Source organism: Ranitomeya variabilis, chromosome 1 (assembly GCF_051348905.1).
Source record: "Ranitomeya variabilis isolate aRanVar5 chromosome 1, aRanVar5.hap1, whole genome shotgun sequence".
Taxonomy (NCBI): Eukaryota; Metazoa; Chordata; class Amphibia; order Anura; family Dendrobatidae; genus Ranitomeya; species Ranitomeya variabilis.
In genome coordinates, this window is record NC_135232.1 from 603,556,302 (window position 1) to 603,576,858 (window position 20,557).

Sequence of the window (20,557 nt, forward strand, 5' to 3'; positions counted from 1 at the left end):
TAACCCCGTACGGGTTCACTTTCTGTCCTCATTCTTCTATCAACATCATTAAACATTTCTCACAATCAACTAGTTAGCTACATTTAACTTCTTCTTTCAAGACATTATTGCCATTTAACCATCTTAAAGCAACACTGTTCATAAGTGCAATATGTGAACATCCCCTTTAAGAGGGGACCAAGTCTCTATGAGGTAGTGCAACTTCTCAAGCTGCAAGTCTGTTCGCAGTAAGGACTCCGGTGCTGGTTCCAAGACCAGTGTCTTCGCAAAGAGTCCTTTCCTTGTGTAAAACCAGTAGAGAGCACCTTTAAGAAGGTGCAAACTATGTACAAAAAGTTTGTAATCATGCATTGTTCATGATTCAGCAGTTCTTTCAATGATGAATAAACAGGAAACAAAACAAAAAGCAGAAGAAGGGATCCCGGGTAAACAAAGGGATCCCTTTAAGAGTTAACCCGGTCTGGGTGGCCCTCTCTGAGATGAGACTCCACATCCCGTCGGTTAACAAAGACTTCGGCGTACAGGCCCGGCTCTTTGATAAAGCCCCAGCCTCCGCGGAGCTTGAAGGCGACAACGGTGCCCTGCCTGCGCGGGGCCTAGTGAGCGATGGGGTCCTTGCAGGCCCGGTCCTTGACCGCCAAGTCCCTTTGGTGGTAGGCCTCCAGCCCGGCCTGGTACACCTTTTCATTCTCCTCCCACTGCTGTTCCAGCTGGGCCTGGTATTCCTCCCAGCTCAGGGCCTGTACCATCTCCCCTTCCTGTGTCTTCACCCCGGGGAACCCCATGAGGTTGGGTCCTAGGTTCACCAAGCGGCATACTGTACGCTCCGCATGGACCTCACTCAACGGGGTAATTGGTGGAATCGGGGCTTTCAAGAGGTGTTCCATACCCGTTGCCTCCTCCCACGGCAACAAGCGCTGGAGTCTATGGGTCCCAGGGAGAGGGGGTGCCGCGACGGGGCCTATCAACAGACCCTCAGCCAGCGGGACAGGGTCGGCGGACTCACCAGTCGGTGTGTGCCCTTCCTCTTTGGTCGGCTCTGCTGGTGGTATAGTCAATGGGAGCGTCGGCTGGGGTTCCGGCAGCAACGTAGGGTCCGGCATCAGAAGGTCCTCCGCTGGCATCTCCGTCCGTAGCTGGAGGAGTTGTTCGATCAGGCCCTCCATCTCCATTTGCAGGAGACCGGTCCCGATCACGGAGAGCTGGCCACTGTGCTCATCCGGGTGGCTGGGGAAGTCTTCGGCTTCAACCCCGTATTCCTGGTCTGAGCAACTCGTCATGGCGTCCTCCGCATGGGTCGCTTCCTGGTCTTTTTCCCGCTCTCTCCTTCGTGGGCGGTTTCGTTTTCTCTGTCTCCGCCCACCATTGAGAATCAGGAGGCGGATCTCAGCTGCTGACGGACACGTCCTCACAGTGCAGAAATATTTAGACTGGGCGGCCATTGTCTTTCGCGCTCTTCAGCTGGTCCACGCCTACTCCACGCCCCTCTTCTTCTCCTGCGCTCTCCTTAGCGCTGTAATGGCGGCGGCTTTGGTGGGAACTTCTGGCGGCAAGTGGCAATACACAGTCTTTGCAATAAATCACAGTCCAAGCACAATAAATCACAGTTCCAAGGCACACATGACCTGATTCTTCAGGCTTAAGTAGATCCTGTTCGTGACGCCAAGTTTTCAGCGCCCCCACTGCCGCAGGGCCGAGGGGTACCCGGTACCGGGCCTCTGAGTCTCTGTTCTGGGGTTGTCACGGTGGCTAGGCCCGGTCCGTGACCCTGCTGAGGGGCGCCCAAATAATAGGGTGTAGATGATGGTGGTAGTGCGGTGCAGTGCCGGTCACAGTAAATAACGAGGACACCAGGTTGCAGTCTCTTTACCTCTTTACTGAAGGCTTCAGGATCCTCAGTCCGGAATACGGTTAACCAGGCTGCGCAAGTCCGGCCGGTCCGATGGCACATCCAGAGCTCCCTTTGCAGGTGGAAATCTGTGCCTACCTTCTAGCGCTTGTGTGTTGTGGTCCTTCCCTGCTGTGCTTACGGGATAGTCCCCACAACTGTTGTGTCTGTTTCTCGTGTTCCCTCACAACTAGATTCTGATGTTCTTCTTCGTCCCCCAGATGATATGGCTAGGACGCACCCGTATGACGAGTAGGCTCGGAGCTCTTCCTGGACCCTAGTGTCGCCCTTCTCCTAGTGTGCCCCCCATGTCTTCATAGGTGATTGGTGTGAGACAGCCCGCCTATAGCTGACTGTCCTGCCGTAGGTTTGAAGTATTGCTTGGAGCCTGATACTTCCTCGGCGTTCCGGCCACTGGCTACGCGCCTCAGTAGGATGTTGCCTCGTTCTTACAGCACGACTCCCACTGGTATTTCTCCTTGTTGCGTTGATCTCGTTTCTCACTCAGCACAATATACCTCGCTTCTTGTCCTTTCTTAGGGTACCGCCGCGATCAGGTGCAGGCGCGGTCCCGTAACGTTCTCTCTGTTCGCTAGGCCTCTGTCAGGATCCCACCCCTGACAGGGACCCCTCTGAATCTTCCCCTACAACACCCTCTGCCACAAGGTGTTGCCTGGTTCCAACCCAGTCAGCTTTCTGATCTAACTTCCTATCCAACCCCCAGTTTTACCAGACTGTGAGGAGTGGCCTAATGCATAGTGCACTTAGCTCCCCCTGGAGGCCAGACTGTGAAATGTATTGGTGTCTGTGATACCTTGTCAGATGAACTCCTTCAGTGCCATCAGACGTACCATAGCCCCCCTTAGCGGCGGAGCACCAGTACTGCAACGACCAGGACTCTGGGGCGCTGCACATAGTGTCAGCCTCCTAGTGAAAGCAGCATACACCCATGGTTACCCGTGTCCCCCTAATGAAGCGAGAAAGAAATGTGGTTTAGGTACAATGTGGGGCTCAGAAGGGAGGGTGAACATTTGGATTTGGGAGAACAGAATTTGCTGAATTTCTGTTTTGGGGGGCAAGGAGCCATTTCGCTTTTCCAGCGCCTTTGTACTACCAGTAAGGTGGAAGCCCCCTATATTTCCATTAATAGATAACAGATCTTAGGATCACAGTTACCCGGCACTCTTCGCTGAGCACTTACTCAGGGCTTTCCATATAAATCTCCAAATGACGTGATTCAGATGAACCCCCCTAGGGATCCACTCACCATAATGAGGCAGCAGAGTTACTCTGGACTCTGTCTGGCCTCTGTTCAGCGTTGTCCTTTTCAGAAGTGCACAAAACTGTACCCATCTGTGAAGTCTGCGCACACGCAAAAGTTAGACGTTGCCAATTCTGGAAAGACTGTCCATGGATGTCATCAGAGTTGGCTCTGTCTGATGGGAAGACTGCTATTTGGGTGGTAGCTGACCGATTCAGCAAACAAGCTCATTTTGTTCCTTTATCAGAGTTACCTAAAGCAGAGACACTCTCCAGGTTGTTTATTTGTCATGTGGCACCGTTGAAAGGAATTCCTCTTAACATTGTATCTGATGGGGCATGCAGTTTATCTCCATGTTTTGGAGACCATTTTGTAAGAGACTGTGGATTGACTTAGGGTACCGTCACACATTGAAATTTCCATCGCTACGACGTTACGATTCGTGACGTTCTAGCGATATCGTTACGATATCGCAGTGTCTGACACGCAGCAGCGATCAGGGATCCTGCTGAGAATCGTACGTCGTAGCAGATCGTATGGAACTTTCTTTCGTCGCTTGATCACCCGCTGACATCGCTGGATCGTTGTGTGTGACAGCGATCCAGCGATGTCTTCGCTTGTAACCAGGGTAAACATCGGGTAACTAAGCGCAGGGCCGCGCTTAGTAACCCGATGTTTACCCTGGTTACAAGCGTAAACGTAAAAAAACAAACCGTACATACTCACCCGTCGGTGTCCTTCAGGTCCCTTGCCGTCTGCTTCCTGCTCTGAGTGCCGGCCGGAAAGTGAGAGCAGATCACAGCGGTGCTGCGCTCTGCTCTCACTGTACGGCTGCACTCAGAGCAGGAAGCAGACGGCAAGGGACCTGAAGGACACCGACGGGTGAGTATGTACTGTTTGTTTTTTTACGTTTACGCTGGTAACCAGGGTAAACATCGGGTTACTAAGCGCGGCCCTGCGCTTAGTTACCCGATGTTTACCCTGGTTACCCGGGGACTTCGGCATCGCTCCAGCGCCGTGATTGCAACGTGTGACCGCAGTCTACGACGCTGGAGCGATATTCATACGATCGCTGCGACGTCACGGATCGTGCCGTCGCAGCGATGAAAATTTCAATGTGTGACGGTACCCTTAGACAGTGCAAAATACCATCCTGAAACCTACGGTCAGAGAGAGGACAAATCAATCTTTGGACTTCATTCTTACCACTTGCTGAGTTCGCCTCAAACAGTCAGATTTATCAGTCCACTGGAGCCTTGCCGTTTTTCTGTAACTATGGTTCTCATCTCCATTTTACAGAAATTTTCCAGGATTAGTACGGAGTGTCCTGGGATGGAAGTCGCCATATAGAAACTCGGAGATGTCTGGAAGGAGGCTCAGAAGAATATTGAGGCTGCTCAAGCTCTCCAAAAAACAGAAGGCCGATAGAAGACGTTCGGTGGTCCCAGTTTTTAAAGTAGGTGATAAGTTTAATGTTTCTGGATGACAACCAAACCTTCAGATACCGTCAGCAAAGTTAGGTCTGCAGTTCATTGGACTCTATTAGATTATGGAAGTGGTCAATCCGTCTCTTTGTATCCCTCATGTCCTCCATAGAACTCTGTGGAAAGAGTTTGTCCCTTCGGTGATGTCACCCTCATCCCCACTTCCTGTGATTACGGTTGATGACAGTTTAAGTTTAGAGTGTGAGGTGCAGAGAATTGTGGATTCTTGTAGGGTCTGAAATTCCCTCCCAGTATCTCATCCATCGGAAGAGACACGGACCAGAGGAGCGCTTTTGGGTTCCAGCCAAACTGATTGATCAGGGCCTTTCATTCTTGGTTTCCTAAGAAGTCTGGGGAACCCAGAGGCCACCCCCCATAGAAGAGGGGACACGGTCAAGATTTCATCACACACCGAGAACTAGGGACGCTGTGCGTGACAGCTCAGCCACTCTATAGGATCTACAGTGTACTGAACTGTCAGTATGGTGCATGACAGCCCAGTCGTCCACGCCATCATCTTGCCCCTCTATACTACGAGCCTTTCTAGCATCTGACTTCCTGACAACTCCATATTACGGCTTGTTCGTGAGAAGTGATCACATGTAAGACAAGTCAAAAAATGGTTAACCCTAGAACGCATACCTGGGGCCTCGCAGGCCTGCCAGGTTTTACTTGTTTTCTATTTTCTGTAAAAGTACTTTAGTTAGAATTTTGAAAATCTAGGTAATCCTCAGGTATATAGTTGTTAGTAATTTCCAGTTATTCATATATTTTTATGTTACAGACATTTTGGTATAACAACCTTTTTTTGGGACTACCCCATACTCACGCACCTGGGGCCTTCTAGGCCTGTACTAGGTTTACATGTGATACTTCGTCTTTTTGTCTGTATTGTTGCTGGGGAAGAACTTTTATGACTCTGCTATTGCTGGGAAGAGTGTGGATTCTGCATGACAGCGCTGCTATATTTGTCCAGCAAAGAAGGAAAGAAAATCGGAGCGTTTTTGTTCTACTTGCGGACAAAATGTATGCAAGGAACATTCAGCCGAAAAAAATAATATGCGAGAATTGTCGGGGGAATATGTAAAGTTACAAATAAATATTCCTGCACCAAGTTTTCTACAACCAAAAAATTTTTTCATAAAAAAATTGCATATAGAATGCCTATATTTGGCGTGCCCGTTTACTTACTTTTTTGTTGTTTTATGCACATAATTATGTTTTGAAATATACACATCTTAGGCTGTGTTCCCAGTAGCGCTGGGGTCCGCCAGAAGGGGATCCATAATGGATCTGACCTCCTGGTAACTCCAGGATTCCGCCAGCCTTAGCTGGGGTCACCAGGAGGTCAGATCCATTACGGAATCCCGTCCTGGTGGACCCCTGCGCTAGTGGGAATGCATCCTTACTTTGCAATAAACTTTGAAAAGTATTTTTATTTGAGTTATTCCATGACAATTGTAAACAGGCCTAAAAGGCCCCAGGTGCGTGAATGTGTAGATTTCTATGGGTATGCGTTCTAGGGTTAAAAGATATGAACACCTTTCTTGGCTTCAGTATTGTGCTGCTTTAATTTTTGGCTTCTTGTTTATTTGAAGGGTCCATCCCTTTACCCCATCTAATGGTTGATCTGTGTATTGCAGCTACCATTGACTTGCTCATATTTCCAGCCTAGTGCTTCTGCATACAGAACTATACATAGAACGTCAGGTTATTACTCACATTAGAGCTGATATTTTGTTTGGCAGTAGGATCACTGACTGGTCAAAATGGCCCTGATTATGGCATGTCAGCAGTTAGCCACTTGGTCATTTCTACAGATGATATTAGAAGATGACATTTCCCTTTTGCTGCCCACTTGTATTTTTTATATTTGGCTTGTGGATTTGTTTAGCCAAAACACTACAACATTTTGCAAAAAAAATATATTTTATATACTGAATTATTTGCAAGAATAATAAATGTAAAATACATAATTACGACACAAAATTCTTGATGATATAGCGCCCTCTGGCAGGCCAGGAGTTCAACTGCAAGTTAAAACAGTCATATTTAAAGGGGTTGCCCAGTCTAAAATGAAAACTCTGCGGACACTCTGTGTGACTGCAGACTTATGAATCACACTCGTGCACACCGACGAGTCACCCATTTCTGAGCCGGGGCTGAAGGTGATGTATGAGACATGCATACTCCCGGGCAAACGCCGTCTCATGGGTGAGGCCCATGCTCCATACCCTTGCACAATGCATGTGCTGGGTGGGATTCATAAGTCTCCAGTCACACAGAGTGACTGCAGACTTCCCATTTTAGGCCTGACAACCCCTTTAATGGTAGACGGAAAAGGCCGGTAGATGGTTGTCTACATTTCTGGCCCTGGACTGCGGATCAGGGTGGTGGAATTTCTGGAGGCTCTTCCTCATCAGAGTCAAACTCAACATTTTCATCTTTCACCCATTTTCCTGCGCCGTCAGGAATCCACCCAGAGCTGCGGAGAGAGGAGGAATGAGAAACCGCCACAAACTGCCTGACCAAGGGGGTCACCAAATGGCGGTACTATAGTGCTCAGCAGTAGTTTATACCTGGCAAGGCGTGCTTACCTCCTCAGGGACAGGTAGTGCTCCATCACTCGCCTTCTCTCGGGGTCATCGGCAGCATCCTCTCCTTTCTCCAAAGATTTCCGCAACTTCTTGTTTTTACCCTCTTTCTTTGAGTGTGATTGCCTGCAGCTACCTAAGAAATGATAACACATCTGTATCTGCTGAATGTATACAAACATCTGTACCTAGGTTTTACCAGCACCACACATGCATGTATACAGAGACTGCACCAGCAGAATAGTGAGTGCAGCTCTGGGGTATAATACAGGATGTAACTCAGGATCAGTAATGTACTGTATGTACACACTGACTGCACCAGCAGAATAGGGAGTACAGCTCTGGAGTATAATACAGGATGTAACTCAGGATCAGTACAGGATCAGTAATGTAATGTATGTACACAGTGACTGCACCAGCAGAATAGTGAGTGCAGCTCTGGGGTATAATACAGGATGTAACTCAGGATCAGTAATGTAATGTATGTACACAGTGACTGCACCAGCAGAATAGAGAGTCCAGATCTGGGGTATAATACAGGATGTAACTCAGGATCAGTACAGGATAAGTAATGTAATGTATGTACACAGTGACTGCACCAGCAGAATAGAGAGTCCAGATCTGGGGTATAATACAGGATGTAACTCAGGATCAGTAATGCAATGTATATACACAGTGACTGCATCAGCAGAATAGTGAGTGCAGCTCTGGGGTATAATACTGGATGTAAATCAGGATCAGTACAGGATAAGTAATGTAATGAATGTACACAGTGACTGCATCAGCAGAATAGTGAGTGCAGCTCTGTGGTATAATACTGGATGTAAATCAGGATCAGTAATGTATATACACAGTGACTGCATCAGCAGAATAGTGAGTGCAGCTCTGGGGTATAATACAGGATGTAACTCAGGATCAGTACAGGATCAGTAATGTAATGTATGTACACAGTGACTGCACCAGCAGAATAGCGAGTCCAGATCTGGAGTATAATACAGGATGTAACTCAGGATCAGTAATGTAATGTATGTACACAGTGACTGCACCAGAAGACTAGTGAGTGCAGCTCTGGGGTATAATGCAGGATGTAACTCAGGATCAGTACAGGATCAGTAATGTATGTACACAGTGACTGCACCAGCAGAATAATGAGTGCAGCTCTGAGGTATAATACAGGATGTAACTCAGGATCAGTACAGGATCAGTAATGTAATGTATTGTATTGTATTGTATGTACACAATGACTGCACCAGCAGAATAGGGAGTACAGCTCTGGAGTATAATACAGGATGTAACTCAGGATCAGTACAGGATCAGTAATGTAATGTATTGTATTGTATTGTATGTACACAGTGACTGCACCAGCAGAATAGTGAGTCCAGATCTGGGGTATAATACAGGATGTAACTCAGGATCAGTAATGTAATGTATATACACAGTGACTGCATCAGCAGAATAGTGAGTGCAGCTCTGGGGTATAATACAGGATGTAACTCAGGATCAGTACAGGATAAGTAATGTAATGTATGTACACAGTGACTGCACCAGCAGAATAGGGAGTGCAGCTCTGGGATATAATACAGGGTGTAACTCAGGATCAGAACAGGATCAGTAATGTAATGTATGTACATAGTGACTGCACCAGCAGAATAGTGAGTGCAGCTCTGGAGTATAATACAGGATGTAACTCAGGATCAGTACAGGATAAGTAATGTAATGTATGTACACAGTGACTGCACCAGCAGAATAGTGAGTGCAGCTCTGGGGTATAATACAGGATGTAACTCAGGATCAGTAATGTAATGTATGTACACAGTGACTGCACCAGCAAAATAGTGAGTGCAGCTCTGGGGTATAAAACAGGATTACAGGATGTAACACAGGATCAGTAATGTATGTACACAGTGACTGCACCAGCAGAATAATGAGTGCAGCTCTGAGGTATAATACAGGATGTAACTCAGGATCAGTACAGGATCAGTAATGTAATGTATTGTATGTACACACTGACTGCACCAGCAGAATAGGGAGCACAGCTCTGGAGTATAATACAGGATGTAACTCAGGATCAGTAATTTAATGTACAGTTAGGTCCATATATATTTGGACAGAGACAACATTTTTCTCATTTTGGTTATAGACATTACCAAAATTTAATTTTAAACAAAACAATTCAGATGCAGTTGAAGTTCAGACTTTCAGCTTTCATTTGAGGGTATCCATATTAAAATTGGATGAAGAGTTTAGGAGTTTCAGCTCCTTAACATGTGCCACCCTGTTTTTTAAAGGGACCAAAAGTAATTGGACAATTGACTCCAAGGCTATTTCATGGACAGGTGTGGGCAATCCCTTCATTATGTCATTCTCAATTAAGCAGATAAAAGGCCTGGAGTTGATGTGAGGTGTGGTGCTTGCATTTGGAAGGTTTTCCTATGAAGTAAACATTCGGTCAAAAGTGCTCTCCATGCAGGTGAAACAAGCCATCCTTAAGCTGCGAAAACAGAAAAAGCCCATCCGAGAAATTGTTACAATATTAGGAGTGGCAAAATCTACAGTTTGGTACATCCTGAGAAAGAAAGAAAGCACTGGTGAACTTATCAATGCAAAAAGATCTGGGTGCCCACGGAAGACAACAGTGGTGGGTGATCGCAGAATAATCTCCATGGTGAAGAGAAACCCCTTCACAACAGCCAACCAAGTGAACAGCACTCTCCAGGAGGTCGGCGTATCAATATCCAAATCTATCATAAAGAGAAGACTGCATGAAAGTAAATACAGAGGGTTCACTGCACGGTGCAAACCACTCATAAGTGTCAAGAATAAAAAGGCTAGACTGGACTTTGCTATAAAACATCTAAAAAAGCCAGCACAGTTCTGGAAGAACATTCTATGGACAGATGAAACCAAGATCAACCTCTACCAGAATAATGGAAAGAGAAAAGTATGGCGAAGGCGTGGTACAGCTCATGATCCAAAGCATACCACATCATCTGTAAAACACGGCGGAGGCAGTGTGATGGCTTGGGCATGCATGGCTGCCAGTGGCACTGGGTCACTAGTGTTTATTGATGATGTGACACAGGACAGAAGCAGCCGAATGAATTCTGAGGTATTCAGAGCCATACTGTGTGCTCAGATCCAGCCAAATGCAGCCAAACTGATTGGTCGTCGTTTCATACTACAGATGGACAATGACCCAAAACATGAAGCCAAAGCAACCCAGGAGTTTATTAAAGCAAAGAAGTGGAATATTCTTGAATGGCCAAGTCAGTCACCTGATCTCAGCCCAATTGAGCATGCATTTCACTTGTTAAAGACTAAACTTCAGACAGAAAGCCCCACAAACAAACATCAACTGAAAACCACCGCAGTGAAGGCCTGGCAGACCATGAAAAAGGAGGAAACACAGCGTCTGGTGATGTCCATGAGTTCAAGACTTCAGGCAGTCATTGCCAACAAAGGGTTTTCAACCAAGTACTAGAAATGAACATTTAATTTAAAATTATTGAATCTGTCCAATTACTTTTGGTCCCTTTAAAAACAGGGTGGCACATGTTAAGGAGCTGAAACTCCTAAACCCTTCATCCAATTTTAATGTGGATACCCTCAAATGAAAGCTGAAAGTCTGAACTTCAACTGAATCTGAATTGTTTTGTTTAAAATTCATTGTGGTAATGTCTAGAACCAAAATGAGAAAAAATGTTGTCTCTGTCCAAATATATATGGACCTAACTGTATGTACACAGTGACTGTACCAGCAGAATAGTGAGTGCAGCTCTAGAGTATAATACAGGATGTAACTCAGGATCAGTACAGGATCAGTAATGTAATGTATTGTATGTACACACTGACTGCACCAGCAGAATAGGGAGTACAGCTCTGGAGTATAATACAGGATGTAACTCAGGATCAGTAATGTAATGTATGTACACAGTGACTGCACCAGCAGAATAGTGAGTGCAGCTCTAGAGTATAATACAGGATGTAACTCAGGATCAGTACAGGATCAGTAATGTATTGTATTGTATTGTATTGTATTGTATGTACACATACACTGACTGCACCAGCAGAATAGGGAGTACAGCTCTGGAGTATAATACAGGATGTAACTCAGGATCAGTAATGTATGTACACAGTGACTGTACCAGCAGAATAGTGAGTGCAGCTCTGGAGTATAATACAGGATGTAACTCAGGATCAGTAGAAAAGAATAAATACGTTTAACCCTTCACAGCTGTCACCTGTGGAGCTGCTCGGCTCAGGACGAGATGTCTCTGCAGGTGTCTTGGGTTGGTCACGTTGAACACATACTGGACGGTTAATCAGCAGAGAAGTCATGGCCTGGGTAGACCCCCCATTCTCAGAAGACCTTCCTTTCCTTCTCACTTCTTCAGGCCTGGAAAAAAATAGAGTTAGAAAAAAAGTGTTAATCAATAGTAACAACAGACCAACCACAGTCATGGGCATCTCTCTAATTAAAGACTCTATGGGGGCTTAGATAATCTTTCTCTAAATGAAGGTGCATTGCAGCCTAGTACCTGTGTCTGGTGCAGCAGCTGTTATATGGTGCAGCTTTCAGCAGTGCATGCTGGGTAATCTTTCTGGTCTGCTCCAGTAGAGGAGCCGGAAGCTGAAGGCAAAAGGAGAGATTCAAGACAGATATTGTTAATTTACAGAAAGTAGAGGACATCCTGACTCCGTATACACAGGCAGGCACCAGGGAGTCGGCCTACAGAGAAAGGCGATGACCACACAGGCGGCCTGTGAAGAGAGTCAGCCTACAAAGAGAGGCACATGAAGAGAGGCGGCCTACAAAGAAAGGCAGTGTATGAAGAGAGGCGACAATCACAAATGCAGTGTATGAAGAGAGGTGGCCTACAAAGAGAGGCGACAACCATAAAGGCGGCGTATGAAGTGAGGCAGTCTACAAAGAAAGGCGGCCTATGAAAAGAGGGGACGACCACAGATGTGGTGTATGAAGAGAGGCAACGACCAAAAAAAGGGGCGTCTGAAGGAGAGGCGGCCTACAAAGAAAGGCGGTGTATGAATAGAGGCAGCCTATAGAGAGGCGCCAACCATAGAGGTGGTGTATGAAGAAAGAAAACGACCACAGAAGCGGTCTACAAAGAGAGATGGCAATCTGCAGAAAGGCAACGGTTCTCAGGGAGACAAATAAATAGAATGTCTGCGGAAAAGTGACAGTCCGCAGAGAGAGGCAACATCCGCAGAGAGGCAGCGTACAGGAAGAGGCTCTCACACTAGTTCTGCCGTGACCCTTGTGTGTGACATGAGAGCGGTAAATTAGGGGTGCAGTTACCCCGTGGTGCACAGACCTGCTCCCCGGCCTCCTCTGCCCGGACATACTGCTCGTGCTGCCGTTTCTGGACCTCGTTCCTGTGAGCCGCCTTCTTCCCATAAAATCTCTGTAAACCTGGATGGGCGAGAGAGCAGATAAACCAACAGGACCCCACAAACCACGGGGTAAAGCCTCTACTCACAAGCCGTGTGCTTCTTTCCTTTCCGATGCACGGTCAGCATGTCGACGGTATCGAAGACTGGCCTGTGGTGACACACGGTGCAGGCGTACCTGGGAAGGGGAACACACCAGACAGCCCGCGTTACCATGCAGTGCAGCCAACAGCCTCCTGACCACTAGGCATGCCGAGGTGTGTGGGTGTCAGACGTCCGCCAACCCCTGACCGTAAGCAGAAGCCCCCGCAGGGTCCTTCCACCACTGCGCATCGCTCCTACACGGGCAGTCAGGGGTCCGCCGATGTCTGACAGCCTCATTGCTGAACACTTCCTGTTGTCGAGAAGTCTGTGAGTGAGAATACTCGAAGATAAGAGCTGAACCTCCGCCCGACCTTTAAGGCGGAGGTCACCAGATAATCACGTACGTTCCATTCTTGAGGAGCAGCGCTTCGTCCTCCGGGATGTAACTGGCCAACAAGTCGGCAACTCTTCTCTTCTGTAAAGAAAAAAATGTATATGTATGTTTTAGATTTCCCCCTTTAAAGCCTCACTGGTGGCCGCCATATCGCTTTCTGACTCCGCCCCCATAGGCATTAGAAGAAAAGCGCAATAACTTCCTGTATACAAGCTAAAGACATGCTTAAACTTGTAGTCCTCCAGCAAATGGACGCTCACCCATCACCAAAACTCACCTTCAGCACGTTCAGCTGGCTGCTGTCATCCCCTTCTCGTTTAAAAGACATCTTGATCTTTCTCACCAAGCGGCCACCGTAACGCCGCGCGAAGCTTCATGGGAACTGTAGTTCGCACGTTCGGTCGCGCATGTTACACGTTTAGCGTCGCCCGTTCCTTGCCGGAATATGTAGTTTTTTAGTATTATGACGTCTACGGCCCTCCTGTGCTTGGGACTACACTTCCCAGGATGCTTCGCGGCTGTCACCGCTGGCCAGCTGCTGCTGACCATTTCTAGCACTAGAAGGGGTTTGTGCAATAGACCCGCTGCTGCTGCGGTGGGTCATGTGACCATGGCTGTCCTCCTAGTTCGGCTCTTTTAATTGAATTCTCTTCTTGTTTTCTCCCATCATGTGACAGTGACAAGGAACCTCATTGTGCTGCAGGAAGCATGGCCTCCAGGGAAGAAGGGGACTCGGGGCTGCTGCGGGGTGCCAGGACACGCTCCTATGGCAGCCTGGTCCAGTCCTCCTACTCCCCGGCCCGGCTGAGGAAGCTGGAACACCTGGTGCAGCCAGGGGACACGCTGCCAGGGCTGGCGCTGAAGTATGGGGTCACGGTGAGTCTCGGCACAGGCTGTAGGGTCAGAAGCTCCTTAGGTACCGACAGGCTCCTAAGGTGCTGGCTGCTGTGGTACTGTAACTCCCAGCATGTCCAATGGAACATTTATTGGGTTCATGTACGTCTGCACTAGGCGTCATTGTGGAACTATAGCTCCCAGCATGCCCACAGCACCGTCTATAGGGTTGGAAGCGTCTTACTTACCTACAGGCTCTTAATCTGCTTGTTGCTGTGGTACTAAAACTCCCAGCATGTCCAATGGAACATTTATTGGGTTCATGTACGTCTGCACTAGGCGTCATTGTGGAACTATAGCTCCCAGCATGTCCATGGCTTCGGCTCCTTGCGTACCATCAGACACCTAGTTCACTGTTTGCTTTGGTACTGTAACTCCCAGCATTTCCAATAGGCCATTAATTATGTTCATGTAAGTCAGCACTGGGCGTCATTGTAGAAATATAACTTCCAGCATGTCCAGAAGTAGGCAAAATAGTGGCCTCTAAATCCTCTGCTTACTGTAGTACTATAACTCCCAGCATGCTGTTGTGGAACTGTAACTCCTGGTGTTCAGGCGGCTCGTGGGACTACTACTCCCAGCTTAACCTAGAAGTCAATTTGGCTGCTGATTGCTTCTTAGTTGCCGTCCTACTACAAGTCCCAGCATGCCCAATGAGCTGGTGCTATGAGGCTGATGGAGGAAACGCCTTGCTTCTGTCTAACCTTGTAAATGTGCGGTAACCATACCAGGATCAGAGCCACCCCCTGGGTGGTCACTAGCTGGGAGGGGTGGGATGGAGGGCGACCCGGAGCCGGTCACACTGAGAGGCCTCCTCTAATCGGATGTGTCTCTCCGCAGATGGAGCAGATCAAGAGAGCGAACCGACTCTACACCAACGACTCCATCTTCCTTAAGAAATACCTCAGCATCCCCGTCCTGATGGAGCAACCGGAGCTGATCAACGGGGCGCATACGACAGGGGATTCAGGGGCGGCGGGGGGCAACGGCGCAGGGAAGGAGGGGACGGAGAGTCGCCCTCAGCGCAGTATGTCCCTGGATGCCCGAAAGGACGAGGTCTCTACCTCTGAATTCATGACCAAGCTGGACACCAGGATCCGCGTCTCCAAGAGGGCGGCGGTCAAGAAGATGCGGGAGGTGTAAGTATCATTACCACAGTCATGGATGCCCACGCCGTCACACTGGGTACCAGGGGTGTTACAAAGCCGACACTGCGCTCACACAGCCGTGGTCAGACACAACGGCACCTAAGGGGTTACACAAAACAATCGTTCGTCTCACCTGTGTAATCACATTATCATGTTACGGAGAAATTGCTGACCGACAAAGAATTACAAAGTTGTGGCCTTAAAAAAGTGGAAGTGAAAGAAACAAATGAAAAATCCTTAGTCACTAAAGGGGTTTTCCAGTATTGCAACAAAATGTCTGCGAGGAAGAAATGACATAAAATCAGAATAGTGACTTACAGTGGGGAAAATAAGTATTTCATACACTGCCCATTTTGCAAATACCTCACCTAGACAGAATGGAGAGGTCTGTAATTTACCGTATATACTCGAGTATAAGCCGACCCCCCTAATTTTGCCACAAAAAAATGGGAAAATGTATTGACTCAAGTATAAGCCTAGGGTGGGAAATGCAGCAGCTACCGGTAAATGTCAAAAGTAAAAATAGATACCAATAAAAGTAAAATTGATTGAGACATCAGTAGGCTAAGTGTTTTTGAATATCCATATTGAATCAGGAGCCCCATAAGATGCTCCATACAGTTCATGGTGGCCCCATAAGATGCTCCATATACAAACATGCCCCATATAATGCTCCATGCAGTTCATGATGGCCCCATAAGATGCTCCATAGAAAAATATGCCCCATATAATGCAGCGCAAAGGTTAATGATGCCCCATAAGATGCTCCATAGAAAAATATGCCCCATATAATGACATCCTCGCCTCTCGTTGCTGCCCGCTGCTCTTCAGCGTCGCCGGCTCTCTGCAGTGACTGTTCAGGCAGAGGGCGCACACTAACCACGTCATCTTGGCTTATTACACGAGTATATACGGGTATATCTTAGCTACGCTTCACCTGTGAGAGACACAATCTAAAAATAAAAAACAGAAAAAATGATTTTTACATAATTAATTAGCATTTTATTACATGAAATAAGTATTTGATACAATAGAAAAACAGAACTTAATATTTGGTACAGAAACCTTTGTTTGCAATTACAGAGGTCAGACATTTCCTGTAGTTTTTTACCAAGTTTGCACACACCGCAGCAGGGATTTTGGCCCACTCCTCCATACAGATCTCCTCCAGATCTTTCAGGTTTCATGGCCGTCACTGGGCAACATTGAGTTTCAGCTCCCTCCAAAGATTTTCTGTTGGGTTCAGGTCTGGAGACTGGCTAGACCACTCTGGGACCTTGAAATCCTTCTTATGGAGTCATTCCTTAGTTGCCCTGCCTGTGTGTTTCGGGTCATTGTCATGCTGGAAGACCCAGCCACGACCCGTCTTCAGTGCTCTTACTGAGGGAAGGAGGTCGTTAGCCAAAATCTCACAATTCATGACCTCATCTATCCTCTCTTCAATACAGTGCAGTTGTCCTGTACCCTTTGCAGAAAAGCACCCCCCAAACTATGATGTTTCCCCCGCCATACTTCACATTTGGGACAGTGTTCTTTGGGTTGTACTCATCCTTCTTCCTCCAATGAGAGCAGTTGTTTCCAGAAAGTTCTATTTTGGTCTCATCTGACCACATGACCTCCTATGCGTCCTCTGCATCATCCAGATGGTCATTGGTGAACTTCAAACAGGCCTGGACCTGTGTTGGCGTGAGTAGGGAGACCTTGTGTGCCCTGCAGGATTTTAATACATGACGGCGTAGTGTGTTACTAGCGCTAATGCTTGAGACTGTGGTCCCAGCCTTCTTCAGGTCATTGACCAGGTCCTCCCGTGTAGTTCTGAGCTGATTTCTGACCTTTCTCAGAATCATGCTTACCTCACGAGGCGAGATCTTGCATGGAGCCCCAGACTGAGGAAGATTGACAGTCATCATGTGTTTCTTCCATTTTATAATAATTGTGCCAACAGTTGCCCTCTCACCAAGCTGTTTGCCTATTCTCCTGTAGCCCAGCTCAGCCTTGTGAAGGCTTAGAATTTTGTACCTGTGTCCTTAGGCAGCTATTTGGTCTTGGCCACGGTGGAGAGGTTGGAGTGTGATTGATTGTGTGGACAGGTGTCTTTTATATAGGTAACAAGTTCAAAAGGGAGCAATTAATAAAGGGTAATGAGTGCAGAGTAGGAGGGCTTCTTACAGAAAAACAAATAGGCTTGGGAGGGCCAGAATTCTTGCTGGTTGGTAGGTGATCAAATAATTATTACATGCAATAAAATGCAATGAATTTATGTATAAATCATATAATGTGATTTTTAGATTCTGTCTCTCACAGGTGAACTGTACCTACGATAAATATTTCAGACCTCTCCATTCTTTGTAGGTGGGAAAACTTGCAAAATCGGCAGAGTAACAAATACTTGTTTTCCCCACTGTACATAAACCCTCGCTAGCTCCTCCTATCTCCGCTGCAGATAATCACTGGCCTCAGCTATGATACGCCAAGTGATCACTGAGCCTAGTGATCGGCTGCAGCGGTCATGTACAGTAGAAGATTACAATTTCTTACCTATATTTCGTACTTTCAGAGCCAAAGAAGAGGACTTAGCCCCCGAAGAAGTGGCCGGCTACCAAGGCACCAGAGAGGAAGCCTCTGCCCAACGTTCCCTGCTTGGACCGGTCCCTCTAACTGTTACCACGCGGACGTCTACCCTCCGGGACCGTGAAGATGAGATGTTTAAACTCTAACTTTATTTTCATGATTTTTTTTTAACTTGATTTTTGTTAATCTTAACTTTGGTCACTAAAATTTCCCAATTCTCGATGCGTGAGGTGTCAGGGGACATTTAACTTTAACTTCAGTTCCTGAGTTGTTGTTTTTTATTTAATTTATTTGTTTTTATTTTAGTTTTTATATTATTTATTTTGTGTTTTTTTTGTTTCTTGTTACTTTTTTTAATGTAGCATATTTTATTTTTTATTTTACTTTTTCACTATTTTTTCTTAATTGTATTACATTTTAGTCTGTTTTTATTATTCTTTTTTTTAGCTTGTCTTTTTCTGTTGTCTTTTTTGTTTTACTTTTTATTCTTTTTATTTGAATTTGACTTTTTATTTTTAGTGCTTTCGAAAAAATAGAAATACCGTAAGTATTTTTTTCAACTTTTTTTTTGTTTCTTTTCAATCTCAGGGTCTATAAATTTAGAAATCCTATGCACACGTAATGCTAGCCCTCCTCTGTGTGTAACAGGTCCTCCACACTCACACACGCCATCGACGGCAAAAGTATGTGCTCCCCTGAATACCTCATGCATATGAGGCTTCTTATTTCGGAACCACATGAATTGAGACATGGAGGCGAGTTGTAGAATCTGGCGTCCATCCAGCCACAAATCTTTTGGGATCGGGCACTGACGGTAGGTTATCAGGTTGGACTCACAGTCCTGTAAGCCTTGAGCCTGAAAAGGACCTGGCTTTACCCCAACCCGGCCTCCTCTTTGCATTGTGTAGCTCATTCTACTTCTTTAGGTTGGATTTTACACAAGTGGCTATAAATTACTTCAGGGCGCACATACTTTTGGACATGTTTCTATATTACACATACTATTCTCTCCTAGTCACCATTTCACCAGATGGGGGCGCCATTGTCCTACAAAATGTCTAACGCTACTCTGGTAACTGCAATAACTTGGTGTCTTTGTGCCTATTACCCATTTTTATGCCATTTAGCTTTATTTTGATGTCGTTGCTTTTCTGCACTGCTGTGAATCAATTGCCGTAAAGCGTAATTTCTGCCGTTAAGGTCGTTTTTTTTACATTACATTTCATAGAGATGGACGTTGATGGATATTGATTACACGACAGCTATTAATACTTGTCCGGACTGGTCATACTGGAATCTGTGGACAGTTCAAGGTTTTTTTCCCACTACCTCTCCAACGAGCCGTAAATGCGGTTAAAGTCCTGGTCATTTATCCGTGACAGGTGACGATCTTTGATCCCTGGTTGGGTATCTGAGATCCTAGACTACAACTTCTCCGAGGTCGTCACGCAGCTTTCCCTGGTCTATTTATTTAATGAAATACTTACTTAAAGGGTTAGAAAAGCATGGCTGCTTACTACCAGAAACTGCGCCACTACCTGCCTACAGGTTGTGTGGTGAATTGCAGTACAGCTCCATTAAAGTAGAAACGGCTGAGATGCAGTACCACTCACAACCTGTGGGCTGGTGTGGCGCTGTTCTGTAACCCAGCATTTATGTCACTTCCCATTAATAAACAAGTGAGGAGGATTTGTAATGTTTTTAGGCTTTAACGACTGAGGCAAAATATTTTTTACTTTTTATTTATATTTTTGAGGACATAATCTTGAACATATGACCAAGTGTGTTATATGCTGGTGGCCCTCGTGTGGCGCTGTTGGTATGACCGAACAGTTTATACCTTTTCTGATATAATCAGTGCGTAGAACTATAAATGCGCGGCTTCTTTTCAGATGATACGTATGTTTTGTAGAAATTTTGTATAAAATAATTTATTCTTTTCAGTGTTATTCTGTCAAAAGCTGGTAAAAAAAATAATTAAAAAAGTGTTCAATTTGTGTTTAAATTCCTATATAGTTCAGACGTGGGATTTTGGGGGAATCATTAACTTGAGTTATATACTATAACCACCAATCAGCCACAACATGAGGTGTTGGAAGCAGGAAGAATGAGCAAGTGGAGGGATCTGAGTGACTGAATCTGTGCGGTGTTCCGGTGTATGGCAGGTCATGTGGAGTGTTCCCAGTATACGGCAGGTCTGTGGGGTGTTCCTGGTATACGGCAGGTCATGTGGAGTGTTCCCTGTATACGGCAGGTCTGTGGGGTGTTCCTGGTATACGGCAGGTCATGTGGGGTGTTCCTGGTATACGGCAGGTCATGTGGGGTGTTCCCTGTATACTGCAGGTCATGTGGGGTGTTCCCTGTATACTGCAGGTCTATGGGGTGTTCCCGGTATACGGCAGGTCTTGTGGGGTGTTCCCTGTATACTGCAGGTCTATGGGGTGTTCCCGGTATACGGCAGGTCTTGTGGGGTGTTGCTGGTATATGGCTGGTCTTGTGGGGTACTCCCGGTATACGGCAGGTCTGTGGGGTGTTCCCTGTATACTGCAGGTCTACGGGGTGTTCCCGGTATACGGCAGGTCTTGTGGGGTGTTGCTGGTATATGGCTGGTCTTGTGGGGTGCTCCCGGTATACGGCTGGTCTTGTGGGGTGCTCCCGGTATACGGCAGGTCTGGTGGGGTGTTCCCGGTATACGGCAGGTCTTGTGGGGTGTTCCCGGTATACGGCAGGTCTTGTGGGGTGTTCCCGGTATACGGCAGGTCTGTGGGGTGTTCCTGGTATACGGCAGGTCATGTGGGGTGTTCCCGGTATACTGCAGGTCATGTGGGGT

The 20,557-nt window shown here is 46.6% G+C and overlaps 2 protein-coding genes across 3 annotated transcripts; one reads left to right on the forward strand and one right to left on the reverse strand.

Annotated features, from left to right (window-relative positions):
• Positions 1-6,547: 6,547 nt before the first annotated feature.
• SCNM1 (sodium channel modifier 1) lies at positions 6,548-13,543 on the reverse strand. Its single transcript, XM_077259432.1, has 8 exons — positions 13,392-13,543; positions 13,125-13,195; positions 12,726-12,814; positions 12,561-12,658; positions 11,766-11,857; positions 11,469-11,623; positions 7,231-7,363; positions 6,548-7,118 (listed from the first exon to the last, which is right to left on the reverse strand). Exons 1-8 carry the CDS (start codon positions 13,440-13,442, stop codon positions 7,019-7,021), a joined length of 789 nt encoding a protein of 262 aa, XP_077115547.1. The 5' UTR covers positions 13,443-13,543; the 3' UTR covers positions 6,548-7,018.
• On the forward strand, positions 13,461-19,746 carry LYSMD1 (LysM domain containing 1). Of its 2 annotated transcripts, XM_077259453.1 has the most exons (4): positions 13,552-13,680; positions 13,792-13,990; positions 14,849-15,147; positions 17,714-19,746. In XM_077259453.1, exons 2-4 carry the CDS (start codon positions 13,823-13,825, stop codon positions 17,871-17,873), a joined length of 627 nt encoding a protein of 208 aa, XP_077115568.1. In that variant the 5' UTR covers positions 13,552-13,680; positions 13,792-13,822; the 3' UTR covers positions 17,874-19,746. The 2 variants fall into 2 exon arrangements, with proteins under 2 accessions (XP_077115560.1, XP_077115568.1); XM_077259445.1 differs by having other exon boundaries at positions 13,461-13,990.
• The last annotated feature ends 811 nt before the right edge of the window (positions 19,747-20,557 follow it).

Coding starts and splice junctions, on each gene's coding strand:
- LYSMD1 (XM_077259445.1), top strand. CDS start 13,823: ATGGCCTCCAGGGAAGAAGGGGACTCGGGGCTGCTGCGGGGTGCCAGG. Junction 13,991..14,848: donor CGCTGAAGTATGGGGTCACG/GTGAGTCTCGGC, acceptor GTCTCTCCGCAG/ATGGAGCAGATCAAGAGAGC. Junction 15,148..17,713: donor GTCAAGAAGATGCGGGAGGT/GTAAGTATCATT, acceptor TCGTACTTTCAG/AGCCAAAGAAGAGGACTTAG.
- SCNM1 (XM_077259432.1), bottom strand. CDS start 13,442: ATGTCTTTTAAACGAGAAGGGGATGACAGCAGCCAGCTGAACGTGCTG. Junction 13,196..13,391: donor GCCAGCTGAACGTGCTGAAG/GTGAGTTTTGGT, acceptor TTTTCTTTACAG/AAGAGAAGAGTTGCCGACTT. Junction 11,858..12,560: donor CAGAGGAGGCCGGGGAGCAG/GTCTGTGCACCA, acceptor TTTTGCCTTCAG/CTTCCGGCTCCTCTACTGGA.